General features: G+C 38.4%; 1 protein-coding gene across 4 annotated transcripts in view; it reads right to left on the bottom strand.

Annotated features, from left to right (window-relative positions):
* asic1c (acid-sensing (proton-gated) ion channel 1c) overlaps nucleotides 1–16668 on the bottom strand; it is a 95419-nt gene that overhangs the window by 37323 nt on the left and 41428 nt on the right. Inside the window, exon 1 of one of the 4 annotated variants that reach the window (XM_037537089.1) lies at nucleotides 1555–2087. The exons of the other annotated variants lie outside the window; for them this stretch is intronic. Coding sequence (XP_037392986.1) covers nucleotides 1555–2079 — 525 coding nt within the window. The 5' untranslated portion in view covers nucleotides 2080–2087. Of the gene's footprint in view, nucleotides 1–1554; nucleotides 2088–16668 lie in introns of those variants that run through there. 4 annotated transcript variants of the gene reach the window in all.

Below are 16668 nucleotides of genomic sequence, written 5' to 3' on the forward strand. Positions count from 1 at the left end.
GTTGCACACAAGTCAGCCCACTGTCACCACCCACGCTAATTATCTACATTTATTTGGTACAACTCAAGTGTGCAGCACTATACTCCCACGGGTATATAATTATCTGATGTAATGATGTAATGATGTCAGGATTTTTTTAGTCACCAATCTTCCAGACCAGTCTCTGTCACTTCCATTTCACAAGGTGATGCAAACTGCAAATGTATAGGTAGACTGTGGCTTTCAACAAAAATGTTGCCTCACACTATAGAATCTTCTGAAACAATACTAGGTATATTAGGACTGATACAGGACATGGACTACACCTTAAAAAAAAAACCCCACAACAACAACAAAAAAAATGGTTATCTCTGCAACGGTACCTTTAATGGAGAGGGCAAGCATTCTTTTCTTTTCATGCAATTAGGTGTAATGAGGTTTATTTATAGTATTTATAATAATATAGTAATTCTGCACGATTTCTATTTGTTTAAAACATTAATTTTTTGACACAATGTAAAAGATAGTAACTTTGCTTAAATGGTTAGGAAAAATAAAAAAATGTGTGTTATTTTTTATAAAATCAGGTTTGAGAAGGGGGAGTTAGTCCTAGATCATCATCAAGGAGAAAATTCTACCAACAGTGACAAAGTCTCAACTTCCATTACTCAAATCAGTGGTCCATTTTATTGAATAGCAATCCTTCCACTGCACAGAAGGTGAATTTTTTTCTGCTGCAAGATGATGTTCAATCTCTTTTAGATGCAATATAAAACCTTTATGATTAGAATTTATTGTCATGCTAGTAAAGGATATCGGGGTCAACACTGCACTTTTTATATCATCTACTATTACATGCTTTCCTGTTTCTGCTGCTGAGATTTGTCTGTGCAGGTATCTACCATTTTCTGTCATGAATGAAGTTAAGCACAAATATCTGAAGCGTAATTACTTATCGTTGGTTTTAAAACCAAAGCGGGATGAATTCAACATGCATTTTTTATTTAATTTTAATTTAACCTTTTTTTATCTCCAGAGTTATCTGTTGGCTCACAACGAATCTCCTCTGTTTTGTGTTATTTGATATACTAAAGTGTTTGTCATTTTAATGGGGATGCTATGGTCAAAGCAGGAAACCCTGTTTAGTATATGCAAACATGGCATCAGAGAGCTCATTGTTGCTTCCCATGACATTGGTAGATGTTTAAAGAGATGATTTTAAAAAGGCAAAACAGCCTCTGAAACGTCAGAAATCAACACTGAAAAGTCTTAATCTCTCAGTATTGGTGTTTTCAGATTTTGTCATTTATACTCTTTCACTGTTGGGGAAGGGTTAAATTCAATGTTACCTGTCCTCAACCATATATGGTAAGAACATAGAATAGCAATGTTGTATTGTTCTTCAGGTCAAACTGAATACAACCATCCTTTAACTTCATGATCTCATTGCCTTGAAGCCAAGAAACAGATGGTAGTAATCAACAAATGATTAGCCCATAGCGCAGCTCTGAATAACTTGAACATTTTATAGATGCATCCATTTGTCACTATGACAGTGCCTGAGCCATTACTTACTGTAGTGAAGTTCTCTGGTCCACAATCCTTGCCTCGGTACTTGCAGTCCAGGAGCATTTCTTCAATACTGTGACTTGTCCTCTGAACAAATTCCAGCATGTTGAATGTCTTACTTGGGAAGAACTTGCTGTCATCCACAGGCTGTCCTAGAGCAGCCATGAAGTCATCAAAGTCACTCTGTTCCACACCAAGCAGCCCAGCCATCCAAAACAGGTCATTCCGCTGCATCTTGGAACGGCGGAAGCTGTTGTAATTGCAGAGTGTTATGGCTGGAAAGTACATGACCGGGCTGTCCATCTCGTCCAGGATGGTGACATGGGGGTAGCGGTAATACTCCATCACTGCTCCGGCCACCTGGTACAGGAAAATGGAGAGCGAGCTGATGAAGGCAGATGCCCAGAGGAGGCGGCGGAGGGTGACTCCTCCAGGCAGGAAAATGTGGCTGAGGCCATGAAGTGTGCAGTTGGCTCCGAAAACAGTGATGTCCGACGGCCGAGGCTGCTCGTTCTCTTCGGGGTTGCCCATCACTTCAACATTCAAACAAAGCTGACCGGAGGAACAAAGCCAGCTGCCTTTGCTGAGATCTTTGTGTACAGTGTAATGGGACAGGGAGTGGATGAAGCCAAACGAGTTCTTACTTTTTTGACACGTCCCGTGAAATGGAGGGGGGGCAGTCAGAAACAAGAGATGCCTGTTTCCTTGCTGACAATGTGCTTTCCGTTTGCGCATTCTTGGAGGGCATGAAGAGCACAGAGGTTGGGTTTCTTCAGGGACAAGACATGGCCCCTCAAAGGATCGAATGGAGGAATGGGGGAGACCGATGTGAAAGCGTAGACAAAAATCAATCCAGGCTGCTAAATAAATGTAATGGCATCTTCTAAGCATGGACATACATGAAAATTCTTTTACATGAGAAAGGATTTGAATTCCATGGAAGTGAACAGAGAAAAATGTTCACTTGTACAAGAACGACAGACAGATTTTTGTGCTACATAGTATGGCAAGTTTTCTGAGGCTGGGGTGTCAGATTGGCACTTTAGACTGTTTGTATAGTTGTATAGTATAAAGTGTATAGTTTGTATAAAGTGTATAGTTTCTATTCCGAATTTTAAAAAGTGGAAGCTTTTATTCTTAAGTCATTGCTGTTTGATTTATCCTTTGCAGCAAGGACTACAGGCAACAGCCATATGATGGAGAGTGCATGGGAAGTTAAGAATAGCCTAGTAAAAAGATTATTGCCTACTGTCCACATTTCCTTTAACTACTCATCAGCTAATCTCTGATGGACCAATATATTCATGCATGCTGAATGTCTTGGCACTCAGCACTTGAGGGAGACAGAGAGCATTAGGGTCTCAGAGAATCTGTGCTTAACAAGGCAAAACACTCAACTGCATAAAGCCTCAAGTGGCACGAACAAGAAAAGTAAGGACATATGATGCTCTGAGGATTTACAGCAACTGATAAAGATCAGCAGAGGTTAGTTGTCTGGTAATACGATCATGTAAAAGAGTAAAATGTATCCATTAGAGAATCTGATTAAGGCTGAGACATTTAATATGGTCTGTTAAAAAGAAGCCTCTAAACCTAAATGGTGTACAGTAGCATCTAATTTAAGCTCACATAACTTCCAGTGCTGCAGTAGAGAGCTAACTCAAACACAGAGAAAATTCTCAGATGTATCTACTGAGAGTTTCCTCAGGGCACACTGCACACTGAAGCTCCACTTAAACGAATAACATGAAGCAAAATACAGATAACATGAAAACCTAATTTCACGCAATTTAGCAAAAATACTCACAGGAGATTACTTTTCTGGAAGACCCTATATATTACATTTTCCTCCCTGAGGTCCACTTATACGTGTAGGTTTATGTTGTAATCCATTTTTACAGGGCCATTTTACAGACTCTCTTTATCCCACAGAATTTAACAGGCTTGTTGTTGCTGTGCCTTGATGACTGACATATGTAAATGATTAACTGCTCTGTACTGTGCCTCATTCAAAAAGAAGTCTGGGCTAAAGCACTTCAGCATGAATAGGTGTGGCTAAACCGTTGGCTGAAGAGGCAGACATATGTGAATGTTTTGGTTTCCATGACATCACAAAAAACAATAATTTCAAAATGGGTTGTTTTTGTAGCTTAATTTCTAAATACAGACTATATGAACTGGGGAGTGAACAGTGTGTTGTGAAATTTCAACAATGTTTAAATACTTCTCTTTGTGCATAACCCTGCTAGCATAATGCTAATTTCTGTTAGTGGAATTCAAATGGCTCTTCAGAGAATGTGCTATAGATGGTTGTATATAGAACATTTTTGAAAAGGGTTCTATATAGCACCTGCTGTGTTATGTTTGACATGGGCTGTCAATCTAGAGGTGGTCATGAATATGCAATATGTTGAGTGTCACACCTATACTGTGAAATCAAAAAAGTCCACAAAGCACATGAAAAGATTTATTTGACGTGTATTTCACATAAAACATTTATTTTCATCCTCTTTTTACAAAGATTTTGGAATTTGGGAAAAAGTGTTAAATGGTTTGGCGAAATCTTTCTTTTTGACAGAAATTTAAGAAGTCATTGTGTTGGTCTTTCAAGGGTTTGCAATTCCTTCATTTGTTTACTGAATGTATCCTGATACCAATGGAGTGTACCTCCAATTGTACCATTGCTAAAAGAAAATGCTCCAAGATGTATATATCTGGACTTAACAGAGCATCCTATGTGACCAGATGTAGTAAAGCCCTCTTTCTCTGATAAAATTTCTCTGTTGGGACTTCAAGAAACAGACCAGTGAAGCACAGCAAACTATTTCATAACACCGGAGCAGAACCACTGCTTTAATATGCCGCTTCCCCAACATCAGCATTTCAGCATGGCAGGGCCCAAATATGCTTTCTCTCTCCAGTGCAAGGCAGCCGCTGCATTCACACGTGTTCAGATTACTGATCTCTACAGGAGCTTAGTGTTCACTTTTCCATCACACACTCCACATTCCTGATATGCAGGAAATGTCAGCGGTAGTCTATGAAAGCTACTAAACCCCCCGAAGGAACTCTGCTGAGGACAGCTCAGGTACTAAAAGAGCCATGATGTTATTATGAGGTACGTATGCCTTCCAGAGGCATATTGATATATAGAAAACAATATAGTTCCAGCACATTTCAACCATTACATTAAGTTTCCCTTTCTTTATTTATGTTCAGTTTAATAACCCTAGCGCGCTGACCACGCACTGTAACAACATGTTCTGGCATTAGTGTTAGGAGACAAGCAGTCGATACCAGTCCATGTCAAGTACCTCAGCAAATGAAAGCTACTATTACAGGCTGCTTGTTAATGTAATATACCTTCTCTAGAACAGCAGTGTAAAGACGTGTGGGAACGTGATCCATTCCAGCCAGTCAATAGTGCCGTCTGCTGGCCGTCGGCTCATCCCAGAGATCATTTCATAGATCTTTGAGCCTGTTTCCACCTTGCATTAACATATGTTTTATGTCCGGATTGTAAGTGATAAACTTTGGCTTGATTCCATTTACACTTTTATTAAAATGTATCTCTAGACCAGAGATCTGACTGTGCTTATATAGAGTAAAAAGCATAGAAAATACATCATGGATTGTTCTCATTTTACTTTTTTTTCCATCTCTTTTACCTTTCGATACAAGTTAACAAGCTTGGCTTGGGTACTTTAGAGTGGCTGAAGGCACCTTGTTTGGGACCAGCTTCATCCTTGCATATTCTCTGTCATTTTGATGTTTATCCCCTCACCTGCTGGTCAGAGAGATTTTTACTCACATATTGTATAATTGTATACGGATGATGAAAATGCATTCTGTTTACACTTGTATTAAACGCGGTCCATCTCTGACCACTTCCAAATGTGGTTTAAGCATTCTGATTGTGATCTGCACACAACAAGTTATGGGGGTCTTCACACCAGGCCTTTCTTGTGGTTAACTACACCGGACTCCTAACCGATACAACCAAGCATACTGTTCGTAATGTTGGAAATAAACAATCAGGAAGCAATGCTTTGGTGCCACAATGCTTCTTTCACACTAATCTGTGTCTTGTTGAGATAGCAGTGGGATCTGCTAACTTCTTAACATGAGGATCTCATACTGAAGATACAGTAAGAGAACTACAGGCTTGGATGAGTAATCATGGATCACTAAGGCTGAGGGCTAATAGCTTTGCGATTATAGTGGTACATATTGCGATAGTTCATGCAATGCCCACTGGTGATTGAATGTGTCATAGTTGAAGAATAACTTAAATAATTTTAGCCAAATGAATTTAATTTTGTTACTACATGAATACCCTGATTCAAGTCACAGCACACAGTAAAAAAAAAAACAAAACAAAAAAAAACACTGATTAGTTTAGCTAATTTGCATATCATATCAGCATTGCAAATGGAAATGTCGCAATAATGATTAACAGACGATATACTGTGAAGCCCTGCTAGAGGCTCTTCAAAAGGTCTCCCACATAAACACACCTCCACAGAAGTGAAAAACTAATTAAGCAGTATTTGAAAAGAGAGAGGTGACTTTTCATCCCTCGAGGTTTATGAGGGAGCTACTTCGGGAAAAAAAGAGCCTGGGTTGAGTGTGTGGCTTTTTGTGTTGATTATTTTATCTACATTGTTTTAGAGAAACAGCAGAAATGGAGACTAAAAGGATTGCCCTAAAACACCTTAGCAGCACTGCAGCTTTTCTGAATGAAAACATTATGTGCACTTGAACTTGACTGTTCAACACTATATGTGCGCCACAAAGCACACATTATAATAATACATCACATATTGACATGCATAACTTTGCAGGTACTGAAGAGACTCAACACTGCGTGATAAGTCGTACAGAAATAGCCAGAGGGAGGAGGAGTGGTGAGTGAGTGTACAGGGAGAACGGTGCGAGTACTGCAGCAGATGTCTAACAGACAAGGAGACAGGGAGGGGGAGAAAGAAAGAGAGAGAGAGAGAGAGAGAGAGAGAGAGAGAGAGAAAAAGAAAGCAGAGAGCAAGAGCTTGTTAAATGGAAAGACAGGTGGGAGTGAACATATTCTACCGGCTCTCACTGTCAGCAAGGGGCCAGGCCAAGCAAACAGCCCACGCACTCATTCAACATGACCTGTGAGTTTCAAGGGCCATCAAAACAAATCCTGATTTCCTCAAGCGTTTGAGGAGAGAAAGCCTGACTTGCAAAGTTAGCAGTGCATCACATAAATAGCTGCCACAATGAGTAGGCTTACGTCGCCTATGGTGTTAATTATGAAGTTCATATTTAATGTGATTCTTTTGAGAGTTTTAGCAGGGGGGTATAAATCTACATCTAATAATCTTAATACATTCATAAACGTTTATGATTAATTTCAAGCTTTTTGACACTAAAGCCCAACGGAACATGCAAGTATGGATTTAGAACCCATTTCAGGGAAGTAACTGTATTTCAGAAGTCTGAGTATCAGTGAAAAGTCCCAGAGGATATTCAGATTAACAGTAATATGGTTTTTGGTGAATGATTCTTGACCTTTGTTCTCTGCTCACCACTACATATATTATACATACTTATATATGTGTGTGCGTGTGTGTCTTGTGTGACAGGTGTGATATTTACCATACCAAGATTGTGTTTAAAAGTTTGGCTCTGATTCATACAGACAGAGAAAAACCAAGCAAAGCTTAGAAAAAACAGATCAATCTAGCTAGTGTTTAATGCCACAGGCCACAGTTCTTACCACCTCAAAATTGATAAAAAGTGACTTTTTATCCTTGTATGGTGGGTCATGAAACTAAGCCTAATCTTTAAGGAGTCGAGCCAAAAGCAAAAGTGAGATACCTGAGCTGATGTATAGCCATTTTGTCTAAAGCATAAGTAACATAACACAGTAATTCTGACTGTCTTAATAATGAATAATGATTTTTTATTCCTTTAGCATCTTTCACAATTACTCATAAGCTGCAACACAGTACAAAAAAGAGTATCAGGACAAGGAATGGAAAGTTTTCTGAAGAGATTTGATAGAGAAAATAAATGTATAGGCTTGCAGAGAGTGCTGAGCTGTGGGAGTGTGGCAGGGATGTAACTGTAACGACGAAGGAACTCTGCAAGATAAACAGGAGCCAGGTCATGGAGGGCTTTGAAAGAAACGAGCAATATTTTATACTTAAAGCTTGAGGTTACTGCTAAAGAGTGCAGCTGAGTAAGAATGGGGTGATGTAAGTAAGCACTCTTGCTGCAGAGCTCTGAATGATCTGAAGTTTGTTAATGAAGTATGTTTTAGCCAAGGGACCAATAAAAAGGGACTTAATCAATGTTTTGGCATCACTTGTGGTAAGTGATGGCCAGCAATGTTACCGAGTTGAAAAAACATAGTTAAGGAACATAAGGTGAAGATTTCTTGTAATTCGAGAAGGTCTCCTTCTACCAATAGTGCAGTTGGACATTCTCGAAGTTTAGGACCTGCCCACAGAACTTCAACTTTTTCTGTGTTTAATTATAGAGGAATGTAATGCATATAGAGTCATAATTCATGGGTGCATGCTGCTAGAGCTTCAGGTATAATGGGAGAGGTGGTGTTTCTGCTAACAAATTCCTGCATATCATCAGCTTAGCACTGAAAACCAGTAGTAATAAATTGTTGTCAGCTAGAGGGTATAAAGTTTCTCAGCATTGGGCTGTGAAGCAGTGTAAAAACATGTGGACATGCATTTGTATGGATTGTATACATTATATTCTATGAACAATCAAATACAATAATGTGTATAGTTTCATGCATATCCCACAAAGTAACATGTAAATTACAAAAAAGGGGACCAATAACAGGTCTTTGAAGTACTCCCTGGCTAACAGTGGATGATCTTTATTTACCAACAGTAATAATTCTCTCTGTTTGTAAGGTACGAACGGAACCAGTATAGGGCTGCTCTTGAAATGTCAACAGATATAAGACAGAAGAGAAGTACATCATAATAGTGTATCGAATGGCGTCATTACTGTCAGCGAGGGATAATACAGTTAGCTCTCAGTGTGGTAAAAGCCCAGGGTCCTGTTTATCTCATTGTTCATGGGTGAAATAAAACACAGTACATCTTCAAAAGTTTGTGGACTGCTCCACAACCCAATGCTGGGAAACCTCATAACCCTCCAGCCAATATGTGGCACTGGGCATGGTGACTTCAGCCTCATGTGTTGCTCCAGAGCATTACTTGTTATCAGAGACAGGGGCAGTGACCTTATTTTTATATCATGAAGGTTTTAAGCTCCTCAAACACTACTTTCTATTGGAGCATGCAAAAACCCAGCGCAGACTCAATAGGTTTCTTTCAGCTTTGTACGGCTAGTTAGTTAGCATGCCTTCATTTATTCACCAAAATAAGTGCAGCTGAGAGAATGCTACTTAGCAAGCAATCCAGAGCAGTAGGAAAACATATGTAAACTGCACAGGGAAACAGAGAATTAGATGTTGTCACCTGAAATCAGAGATCTAAAATGAATAGATTCATGCGAGGCCTTTTTCTGAATCATGCTAGTGTGTGTCGTGGGTTTTGTTGCTTAAAACAGACCAACCACAGACCATTGTTTTTTATGCAAGGCTTTTGTTTCACAATGTCAAGTCTACTAGTGAATGCTGGCATTTAACTTGATTGAGGGCTGAGTTTTCATAAAAGTAGTAAAAGTTTTATGAATGGATTTCTAATTTTTAGAATACTTTACCAGATATATTGAAATCCACTGAATATTTGTTGCAGCACTATTTGACTGCATTCAGAGGAGTTACAGTTACACACCTCAATGTCAGCCGGTTAAAGTTCAAGTCAAAACAATCTAGCCAACAGTGGTCCTGTGGTCAGAAACTGGCTGTTGATGAGCTAGAGCATGGCCTAAATTTCCACTGATGGATAGGGTATAGTACCTATATCACTACATCATACTGTAAATGATAAATGACAATCTAATCTATGTATAATATATTCAATAAAACAGTAAATGCCCCCCCACCCCCCACATGCAGAGGTCAGTATTGGCTGGTCCAAATGATGCTGCATCTGAAACATGTTTTGATCAGAGGACCACCCTGACAAACAGAGATAACAAACGGAGCGACGTGAGTACATTTGGCAGAGAAATGAGGAGGCAGCAGAGGACCCGAGAGCTTCAGAGAAAACCGCAGGCCCTGAATCAGTGCCATGCAGCTGAGAAGAAGTGATAATCTCAACAGTTATCAGTCCAAACAAGATAACATTTAATACGTTAATGAAAAGATTCTTGCAATTTCACTGTTCATATTCATTCTGCATCATGCGGTGGGCTTATACAATATATGCAATATTTATAGTTTATTAATATTTATATTTTACACATATTATATATATATGTATATAACTGTGTAGTTCAAATAAAAGTCTCTGATGCAGGCATACTGCCATAATAAAAGAAGTCCTCAAATAATTAACACAACATGCTTTACTTCCAGACTCCATTTACTAAGGGACATGTATATAAAAGGGTTTTGTTGTTGTGGGGTATATTTACACGCTGCCTGTCATTTGTTTACTGTGAAATATAACATGCTAGATGCTACAAAGTCAAACCATGCAGTGAAAATGAACATATTTCTTCTCCTTTTTTCTGAGGAGGAAGTCAGTACTGACACTTGAATGAGTCACCCAAATGAAATGGGTCCTTATCTCTGACTCTCACATGGAACACAATCAAGCGGCTCCTCTGAGCCTGAGACAATGTATTCTAGAATTCAAAAAGATAAATCTGGAATTAAATTTTAGTGGAACAGGGAATAAAAAGGCTTGACATCTGGACCAAAATCTGTGTTGGTTTATAACTACATTAGTAAGTTATAATCAATGCTAATGTTTTGGAGAGGGTATGGTAGCTGTAAATATTGAAGTAATATTTTGAACATTCTGTTGCAACCTAAAGCTCTATTATAAACACTATGCAAGCCTTGATTACAGTTTATGCAGGGTGAAATCACATGGTATTAAAGGCATTCACAATGGTCAAATGGATTATTCTCCAGATCATTCCAAAGTCCATTGTAACAGTTTAAGGGTCACAACGTAACATCAGTAAATACCACCAGATATAGTTTAACGTGCTGACCACATCTACCTTGCTCAAAAAAAGCATATTGTGATGTAATGTCACAACATTTCACAATTGATCAACATAATATACACACACATTTCAATTTATTTACTATGTAATTGGTATTTACTATTTACTGATACTTAAAAAACAGAAAGGAACAATATATTGTTAAACGCAGCAAATGTTGCTTAACATCTGAATTGCTCAGTTTATTTGTATGTGCATTCCGTTCACTCACACTTAAATTTCTGACTCTCAGACTCTGCCAGAATTTAGTAAATATTAATCATTCACACAGTCAGTAGTAGCGGTTGAGCTGCAGATTTCGCAACTTTGTCGAAGCAAAAGGCTGTGAGACTGTGATGCAACTGACCGACTGCAGGCATGGACAGGGGACACACAGGCCTGGCGAGCAGGCTGATAAGATAAAGGCTAAATCAAGAGTAGAGGCTGTACTTAGCCCAACAGATGAGCACTTTCTTTCATATGCCTCTCTGATGTTTGTTCCCTTAATAAAAAACTGGACTAACATTAACTCACATAGAAGAATGGCTTAGCTGGTGAGGTGAGTTGCTAAGGTCAGCGTATTTTCCATCATGGTGTAATTACGAAACCAGTAGTTTAGGAAGAATTCCAAACAGTACATCACCCACTACCACTGCCTTTCCATGAAATACTGAAGTTAGAGATTCTGCCAAGAGTATTTTTACTGCTACTTGTCAGTTGACACCGGCGATTCAATTTACTTATTAGTAACTGCTTTGTGGTATCGGCATCCTCATAACTGATGTCAATACTGTGTTTAAGTACCAGTAACAGCACTGATATCTTTGTGGTATCATTGCAACCCTAGTATATACCCCAATAAAACTAAGTAAGAAGATTTTACCACTTTGTATGTTCGATGCCTTTCCCAAAAATAATTCTCAGACAATGCAGCAACCATACTGAAAATACATTATATTTTAACAAATGTTTTATGTGAGATTTCAAAGCAAAAACCAGCAGCTAACAGTATTCAAGAAAGACCAAATACAATGCATCAGCATTTGTAAAAAAATAAAATAAAATAAAATAAAAAAACTGCAAAACTACCTAATGTGTCATATCAATCTTTAAAATCATCACAACAAATGCCAAACATAGACAAACTGCATTGACAGACAAACATACATAAACAAGTACTGCAAGTTCACATTATTCACAGAAATTTCTAGTGGAAAGTTTGGCAGTTCCTCAAGATTTACAGATGTATTATCAATGAACAGTTCCAACCAGGCAACGTGGATGCAATACTTCAATAAATATTGTACTATTGAAAAGAAATAATTATATATGCATAGAAAAGTAAAGGCTCACTTATCAGGAAATGTAAATGTGAGTGTGCAAATTCTTCAGTTACACTGAATATTCAGGGCAGCACATATTCATTTTTTAAGGTAAATGAAGTGTTTATTGTCTCTACTACCTAAAAATTGTGGTGTAATCATTATCCACAATAATATTGGAATCATATCAGTATCAGGGGATTTTTTAAAAATGTTTGTACAAACATTTAGATTTGACCAATATCAGATTATGTATTTTTGAACTCTAGTGGAGCAGAATGTTTTGGCATGTGAGCATTTTATTCATTTTACTACATTTGTAAATCTACAGAAATAAATGTTATAGTTCATTGTAATGCTAATTCAGGTAGATGTGGTCCAATTTCTTTAATTTTATAAATGTTTACAGGGTTCAGACAATACCTTTTCCCATACTGATATGATTCCAGTATTACTGTGGATAGTTATCACACCACAATTTTGATGTAGTATTAGAAATGAAACACTTCACTGTGGTGTTTTTTAAACATTAAAAAAAATAATATGGACAAAGTGTACTGTTCCAAATAGCATTTATATGGTCCCAACCTCCTAAAACATTTTTAAACAAAACACATATGAATTAACGCATATACGCAAATCTTTATTTTATAAAAATTAATAAGACTATTAATTCATTGTTATAATAAAACCCATCATTATATTATAATAAAATCTATTCAAACATCCTGCGTCACGGACATTTAGGATTGGCTGCATTTAGGCCTATGCAGATCTGGATTACACCATTTTTCCCTTCGGGAAAGATGAGTTTACATATAAAATCGTAAAACGCCTATATCAAGTACAGTTCTTCACTGATAAAAGTACCCTGTGGCTGGACATCAGCTTGCCCATCTGGGCAAGTCATTTTCACCACTCCTGTCCCGAATTACTGTTTTACTTGTGTAGTCAGACAATTGTTAATACTGAACACTGGTTTCCACAGTGGCACTGACAGATGTATACAAGAAAAATATAGGATATCAACAAGTGCCCACAATTATCATGCATACTTTTCTTTCTTCTCATTGTATTTCTCAATGCCTTCACTACATTCTGAGGAATTACAGTTGCACAATTCACTGTCAGTGGGTTAAGGACAGTCCACCAGCTGAAACAATCTAGCCAATAGTGGTCCTGTGGTCAGAAACTGACCACTGATAAGCTAGCACATCACTAAAAAAATTTTTCATCAATGGACAATCTGTTTCCATTGATGGATAGGGTAGCAGCTGACAAATGTAGCAGTTACAGGTGTCCAATTTAGAAACTGTAAACCTACAAAGTCGCCTATATGACTGGCCTATCTTACACTAGCCATATTTCACACAGCTTTCTAGTGAATGTTAAAAATGATCAAGAGTAAAAAAAAAAAAATGTGTACACCAAACATCAAAACATGCCATCCCCATAACCAGCATCTATCCAAGGCTGTATCTGATGCCTTCAAAAGCTGAGGAACGGTGGGTGAGCACAGGAAGCTGAGCTGCGTGAAATACTGTTGCCTTCATTGCGTTTCGTACACAGTTAAGGCACCAAAGATAAATTGGCTTCACAGACCACTGACTATCATTCTGTACTATGTGCTGAGAGCCATTCATCAAGACCTCCTCAGTGGAGCCAGGAGTTAGAGCAAGCAGATTTTCAAGCGTGGCCTACAACGACAGAGCAATAATTCTTCCGTCAACAAACTGACTTAAACGGGTCTTTTTGGGTAGCGGACGTAGTGGATTCTGATAGTATGTTTTCTGTACTGTCCGAAGATGCTATTTTTAGCCTGTTGCCACATTACTGACTGAAGCCAAGGTAATTGCTGCTATTTCAAAGCCTTAGGTCCATGTAGTGATGATAGCACACAGCTCCTTGCTTCTCTCAGGCTGGCAGTATGATGAGGCCTGAGCTTTTGACAGTAAATCATCAGCTCAGAGTGGAATGAGGCATGGAAAATGGGAAAAAAAATCACTTTACTGTGCAGGAAAACACACTCAACATCCCCAGCTGTCATGAATGAAAAAAGGTCTGCCTGCATTTACTGAAACGTACTGAAAGGCACCACACTAAACACTGAATGACTCATGTAATTAAAATGATTTGCAGCCTTAATGCCTATACAAGAGGACACGACAAACCTGTATGACAATGAGTAGAATTCTTATTTCATGCTGTGTATGAAGTGTGTTTCTTCATATGTTTGCATAGAAGCTTTGATATTATGTGGTCAATACAAAACTTTCACCTAAGAGCTTAGACTTGATTTACTTTGAATGAAGTAAATTAGATGCACAGCCTTCATTGGCTGATGAAAATCTATCAGTTTTGTGCATTATAAATTTGTTTCCTATTAAACATAGTTAAAATGATTTGCTCATGTGGAACTAAAAACCCCATTCTTTGATTCAGCACAAAATTATATGTCTGTATGCTCCAGAAAAGAAACGAAAAGCTTAAACAGTCCTTTCAGTATGGCACACTGACAGGGCAATTTGTGCACCACGATGAATTGAAGGTAGATGTATGACAGTCTTATTTCCACAAACCAGTAGACACTGTCAAAAAACACAAAAAACAAAAAGCAAGAGCCGATGAGGCAGCCACAGACTCTTTTGCCCTTCTTTCAATTCTTGTCTCTTTTTCTTTGCTGAATTAAAGACACAGACTGCTGACAGATTGCCATTTTGAACAGAGCAGTATTAATATATGCACACATCCTTGTTTCTATTCTCACTGTTCATTTTATCAGCTCCACTTACTACATAGGTGCACTTTGCAGTTCTACAATTACAGACTGTAGTCCATCTGTTTCTCTGCATACTTTGTTAGCCCCCTTTTACCCTGTTCTTTATTGATCAGGACCCCTATGGACCCTCACAGACCAGGTACTATTTGGGTAGTGGTTCATTCTCAGCACTGCAGTAACACTGATGTGGTGTTGGTGTGTTAGTGTGTGTTGTGCTGGTACGAGAGGTTTTGACACAGCAGTGCTGCTGGAGTTTTTAAACACTGTGTCCACTTTATTAGACACACCTACCTTGTCAGTCCACCTTGTGGATGTAAAGTCAGAGATGATAGCTCATCTGCTGCTGCACAGTTTGTGTTGGTCATCCTCTAGTCCTTCATCAGTGGTCACAGGACACTGCCCACAGGATGCTGTTGGCTGGATATTTTTGGTTGGTGGACTTTTCTCAGTCCAGTAGTGATACTGAGGTGTTGAAAAACTCCAGCAGCACTGCTGTGTCTGATCCACTCAGACCAGCATAACACACACTAACACCACCACCACCACCACATCAGTGTTACTGCAATGCTGAGAGTGACCCATCACCCAAATATCACCTGCTCTGCGGGTCTGAGGGTCTTGACCACTGAAAAACAGAGTAAAAGCATCAGTAAATATTTTTCATGTAAACCCTCAGGGGGGGCTAAACTGCTGTAGCCTGAATAGGTAGATATATGTCAATGAGCTGATCCTCGTCAGGGATGGACTGGTCACCAGGAGGACTGGGACAGCTCCCGGTGGGCATCTATGTAGGTGGGCCACTGAGAGAGTGAGAAAGAGAATTGCAAAATTGTTTCCATTGCAGCTCTTTATAAAAATGAAAGGGGACAGCCTAGGCAAACGGCAAGATCCAGGTGAATACTGGAGTGCACATATTTAGGGGTCATTCCACTAGAATGGTTCAAATTGGACTTTGACATTTTCAAATTTTTGCTTAAATGTATCATTGATATGTATACCTCACAGTCAAACATGTAACGGGGTTGAGTGTGACGGGGTTGTGATTTTTGCACAAAATGGCCGCTGCTCTACATACTGTATACCAGAGAGAGAGCACATGGCATGCATGAGATTCAGAATTAGCATATAGTTTTGAAATAAAAAAAACTTTTTTTATAAGTAATAGTTTTCTATCTTTTTTTCATGTGACGGTGTTGAGTCACTGAGTTTGGCGACCACAATATCACAAGATAAATGACCAAAATTAAATAAAAGAAGGAAGCCACTTGCCTGTCTTTGCTGTCCTGTTGTCCAAAAGACTTGAGTGATGTCACTTCTTGATGTATATGGATCATATGGATCATACCATTGTTTTTGTGGGGGAGATTCATTTGTGTTACGGGGTTGAGGGGTTACTTAGGTACAGAACTAAATAATGTGATTTTAATAAATAATTATCAATTAATTTTGAAAAATAATATCACAAACAATTAAACACAGACAGTTGTTTAGGTTGACATCAAAATATATGGACTTTTTTATAGTTGTATTTGGTATATTCTAAGTATACTTTCGTTGAAGGCCATGAGGGACATGACAAAATAGGTGGTGTCAGCAAAAATAAATAAATAAACAAAGTTCTCATAAAAAGATCAAATAAAAAAAATACACTGTATTAAAGGAGATATTTCAATGTATGTGTAAAGCTGTTAAAATATAGATTTTTGTGACCCAGTAGATAAAATATACCTAAAGAGGAGATGAGGACTCAAAATGTGCCATTTCCATGGAATGACCCTTAGGCAAGTTAGTGGCCCCCTGCATTCTCAGTGTGCAGCCATTGACCAATCACTAAGGCCCCTGCATTCAAAAGGCGCAAGGGTTGTGGTATTTGGGAGACAT

The sequence above is a fragment of the Pygocentrus nattereri genome, chromosome 3 (assembly GCF_015220715.1).
Source record: "Pygocentrus nattereri isolate fPygNat1 chromosome 3, fPygNat1.pri, whole genome shotgun sequence".
Taxonomy (NCBI): Eukaryota; Metazoa; Chordata; class Actinopteri; order Characiformes; family Serrasalmidae; genus Pygocentrus; species Pygocentrus nattereri.